The sequence below is a fragment of the Penaeus chinensis genome, chromosome 39, assembly GCF_019202785.1.
Source record: "Penaeus chinensis breed Huanghai No. 1 chromosome 39, ASM1920278v2, whole genome shotgun sequence".
NCBI classification, from domain to species: Eukaryota; Metazoa; Arthropoda; class Malacostraca; order Decapoda; family Penaeidae; genus Penaeus; species Penaeus chinensis.
Window position 1 is genome coordinate 9,974,749 of NC_061857.1, and position 5,000 is coordinate 9,979,748.

Sequence of the window (5,000 nt, forward strand, 5' to 3'; positions counted from 1 at the left end):
AAGTAAAAGCTAGTGCATTGAGTCTTGTCAAAAAGAGACTTCTCACCATTAACACCCTTTATTTCTCCTACTTCCCCCAGATTAAACTCTTTCTCCAATGCAAATGATATCATGTCACTATTGAAAAAGCAGCCTTGCCTTGTGCCACATTTCTTTGTGGGTCCATGCCTCATGACCAACCTACAGCTCGAGGAAGGAGAGGCACACCTGAAGCTCTGCGCCAGGATGTTCCTTGATATGTTCCCCACTATCACACCAAACACGGTAAGCAGTTCAGTCCCATTTCTGTACCTGTTTCTGTGCTGCTACTCCTGATCCTCTCCCTTCTCCCCCTCCCACTGCAAGGCCTCTTTCCACTTCTTTCCGCTCCTAGCTTTATCAATTCCACTTTATTCTATTATTTTAGTTTTTCTCTTCTTTTTGTCCTTTAAAGACCAGCATTACTCCTACAGAACAGGCAGGGTTGGAGCTCTAAGTTGTGCTTGTTCTCTGGTGAATCAAGAAAAAGTGGAAAAGTAATCATTGTGACATGCTTGGCAGTGTACTGGCCCACTGAGAGCAGTTTTCTCTCTTAGTTGAAATGATAGGACCTGTGAGAATCAGGAAAAGTGTCATTTCAAACCAGAGTAAATTAGATAAGAAAGAACTACTGAGAGAGACTAGAGGTTTCACCTTTTCATTATGTTCACTACCTTCTTCCTAACACAAGAGCATGATGCAATCCCTTTTCTTTTTCTCATTTCAGGCCAAAACTGATGCAATTCGCCGCTGCTGCCTCATCCACTACGACGCAGAGACAGAACTCTTTGACTTCCGACACTATGCCATCCGTGTTGTTCCCTTGGGATTGTCGAAAGCTGTCAAAAAGCTTTCCAAAGGGAAAGTGCCCAACCTGAGCAAGTTTTCAGATATGTCAGAGTTTATGACAAAGTATGTTTTTGGATGAAATTTTATTGTTGTTGTTTTTGTTGTTGTTTGATGTAGATATCCCGTACTTGATATAACTGTATTTTTTGAGGTTGCCAAGAACTGTTACAGTTGTGCAGTACATGACCGCACATATTCCATTAGAGGATTCTTGATCAACAAGTGGCCATTGTCAGAATCAGCACAATATTGTTAAAAAGTATTAACTTATTTGTAGAAGAATACAATTCAAAGTTATGTATTTTCAAAGGAACATTCTTGAAAATTCTTTTTATAATTACCATGCTTATTATTTGTGATATTACTACTACTGATATTATTTTCAGTATATCATTATCATTATCATCATTTCTACTCTCTTAGAGTAATCATTAACATTCATATAGATATTATCTTTATTAGCATCATTATGAGTGTTACAATTAATATTGTTATTATCATTACCATTGCTTTTATCATCACCATCTTCAAAGATATTATAATCATTGCTACTACAACATTAAGGTTGTATATTCCAAACATGCCTTTATAATGATTATCATAGAGAAGGTAATGAAATTATAACAATCAATATGATTGTACTTACAGTAAATGCATGTTAATTGTTATCAGTTAGCACCAGCACACAACACCAACAAAAACCAGACTACACTTCAGCTGCGATAGCATTAAAGCCATTTTTTGAGAATTATCCTATTTGTTTTTCATTTTTGAGATTGATTAGTCTTTTGCTTCTTTTATTTTATCATTCCCATAATTTGCCTATATTGCATAGGGCCGGGATGCTGTCAGAGAGCGAAGCAGAAGACGACCCTTCCAACGAGGTGACACTGAGTGAAAGCAAGACGACAGACGAGGAAAAGAAAGAGTCTAAGAAGTCAGCCGTCCGATTGGTAGAGCTGGGCCCTAGAGTGTCTTTGGAGGTACGTATTAGGGATTTTTTCCCTCTTGAGGCTGTTCATCACTTCTGTTCTCAGTGTTAGGCTTCCTCGTTTTCTTTATTATTTGAGATCTCCACTTAATTTCCCTTCTGTGTGCATATTCACAGTCATATAAGTGTGTTTGTTCAGATAGAAACATTAATAATTCATATGCTGATGTACATATATTTTTGTGTATGGGCTACACTCTACCAGTACACGTGCACGCACCAACCCACCCACCCAAACACCCACCCACCCACACAAAAACCCACCCACCCGAACGCCCACCCACCCAAACGCCCACCCACCCAAACGCCCCACCCACCCACGCACCCACCCACGCACCCACGCACCCACCCACGCATCCACCCACGCACCCACCCACACAAAAACCCACCCACCCAAAAACCCACCCACCCACTCTGTCTCTCTCTGTCTCTCCCTCTCTGTCTCTATCTGTCTCTCTCTCTCTGTCTCTCTCTGTCTCTCTCTCTCTGTCTCTCTCTCTCTGTCTCTCGCTCTCTGTCTCTCTCTGTCTCTCTCTCTGTCTCTCTCTCTGTCTCTCTCTCTCTCTCTCTCTCTGTCTCTCGCTCTCTGTCTCTCGCTCTCTGTCTCTCTCTCTCTCTCTCTCTCTCTCTCTCTCTCTCTCTGTCTCTCTCTCTCTGTCTCTCTCTCTCTCTGTCTCTCTGTCCTCTTTCTCTCACTCTGTCTCTCTCTCTCTCTTTCTCTCTCTCTCTCTCTCTCTCTTCTCTCTCTCTCTCTTCTCTCTCTCTCTCTCTCTCTCTCTCTCTCTCTCTCTCTCTCTCTCTCTCTCTCTCTCTCTCTCTCTCTCTCTCTCTCTCTTCTCTCTCTCTCTCTCTCTCTCTCTCTCTCTCTCTCTCTCTCTCTCTCTCTCTCTCTCTCTCTCTCTCTCTCTCTCTCTCTCTCTCTCTCTCTCTCTCTCTCTCTCAGTTGCCCACTCACTCTCACACTTGTACATATCAATATATATATATCAATATATATATATATATATATATATATATATATATATATATATATATATATATATATGTATATATATATAAAGGGATGGATAGCTAGATATAGTTATACTGAAATATATATAAAGATATTCTTTTTCTCCTATATCAGTTGTGGAAGATTGAAGAGGGGCTACTGGATGGCTTAGTTCTATACCATCGCATCATTAAAAGAACACCAGAGGAGAAGCTGGAGTTAGAGAAGCGCAGAGAAATGACAAAGTAAGTGCTCTTCCTTCCTCTTCTTTTCTCTTCTACTTTTTTTTTTTTTTTTTTTCCCTTTCTCTTTCTTATCTAGGTTTTGTTAACAACAACTTCATCTTTATAGACTATTTACTTTGAATTCTTGAATGATATCTGTTTCTCTTGCAGGCAAGTAAGAGAGCAGCGAAAGAGAGAACAAGAGCGCAATGTCAGGGCCAAGATGAAAAGAATTGAGGAGCACAGGCAGAAGTGCCTCAATGGTATGAGGGACAGGCCCAAACTGGAGAACAACGATAATTACGAGGAGGACAACGATGTCGATTATTTCAGGGAGGAGGTTGGCGAGGAGCCTGATGAAGGTAAGTGGCATGAGGAGGCTCGAGGGGCCCTGTGTTATCGAATGGTATGAGTGGTTGGAATGGGTTGTGGAAGTATTGTGTTGGTATTTTGAGGGCATGGATTGGGAAGGTATTGTGGGACTTCAGATGAGAGCTGGGATGGGCTAATGACGGGCTTAGGTGGGGTTATGGAGAGCCAGGAGGCTGTTGTCACAGTTGAGATCAAGTTTGAAGGGCAAGGATGGGGTGACCTCTGGTTATGAAGAGTGTTTATGCTTAATTTGTGGTACACTACTTTTATCTGTGCATATACCTCTACCTCTGCCAAACTGAAGTAATATTAGATGTATGATTAAACAATGTTGATTAAAATATAATTCTTCCCCTTTTGCCCCTCTTAGCTCTTTTCGACAAAAAGCGTATTGGCAAGAAGCGCAAGACAGAGGCGGAAGAAAGGACTCAGAAGAAGGTTAAGAAATTCCAAGAGAAGAAAATGCCAAGGGCCCACTATGACAGTGATGATGATGGCGGCGGCCGCAGTCGAGGCAAGCCTAAGCATAAAGAGGGCGGAAAGCATGGAAAGGGAAGGGGGAAGGTTGGTTTCAAAACCCATGAGAAGATCAGGAAAGCAAAACCAACTGGTATGAAAATGAAGAAAAAGGGCTTCAAGAGGAAATAACTGCATGGTTGACCATTGTAGACATATTCTTAAGGACAAGACGTTAATTTTGATGAATGTTATCTTGTAGCTAACAAATGTGAGATTTTGTTAATAAATTATATATATTCCTAAGATAGTTTATGTACTTCCAAATTATTATTAGAAGAATGAATTCATTATATAAGCAAAATAGCAATTTGGTAACAAGTAACATCTTTCATCTGCTGTTCTTGGAAGGCTTCCCTCAGAGTTTTTCCAAGATTGTGTGTTTTAGAAAACAAAATTGGCATAGGTAAAACTAACAAAGTTAAAAGTTCAATCATTGGTCTGTAATCCTGCCTGTATTCAGTTACTATTCAGTTCCTGTCACCAATCATGAGTATTTCTTACATCACCTGCCAAGAGATGGAAACCTTTTGAGAAGTCTTTATAAAAAATATGTGTTCCAAGTTTTGAAGGCTTCAAAACTGGTGGTATGAAGTTAGTTTTCATAGATTTATACTTTATTTATTGTGGGAGTTTGACAGAGTGGTGTACAGATGGTAGGCAAGGCAAATGCCAGGTCTCAATTAGAGTACTGAAATGTTGGCATAATTATATGTGGACCACCATGTGTTCTGAAGAAATGAGAGAAATAAATCTTTTACTTTTGTAAGTCTCATGAAAAGGAGCTAGAACGGTTAAGTATTCATGAAACAAAGAACATTTGAGTTTTCATGAAAATTATTACATATTCTTAGTCTAAATGGGAATCTTTTAATATTTTTAAAATAAATAATACAGAATAATACACAAAGATATAAGACTAACAGTATGGGACACAGTTATGAGCAGTGTGATTTGAATCTGTATTCTAAGGTCTATTCACCCCCCAATCCTTTGGCTTAGGAGGCCCAGACTGAGGCCCAATGTAGAGATCGCCCCT

The 5,000-nt window shown here is 39.9% G+C and overlaps 1 protein-coding gene across 1 annotated transcript in view; it reads left to right on the forward strand.

Moving 5' to 3' along the window:
* The window catches only part of LOC125046657 (protein Peter pan-like), a 7,922-nt gene extending 3,718 nt beyond the window's left edge, over window positions 1–4,204 (forward strand). The window contains exons 4-9 of the mRNA XM_047644500.1: window positions 81–264; window positions 746–930; window positions 1,703–1,850; window positions 2,985–3,094; window positions 3,245–3,435; window positions 3,816–4,204. Coding sequence (XP_047500456.1) covers window positions 81–264; window positions 746–930; window positions 1,703–1,850; window positions 2,985–3,094; window positions 3,245–3,435; window positions 3,816–4,093 — 1,096 coding nt within the window. The 3' untranslated portion in view covers window positions 4,094–4,204. The remainder of the gene's footprint in view (window positions 1–80; window positions 265–745; window positions 931–1,702; window positions 1,851–2,984; window positions 3,095–3,244; window positions 3,436–3,815) is intronic.
* The last annotated feature ends 796 nt before the right edge of the window (window positions 4,205–5,000 follow it).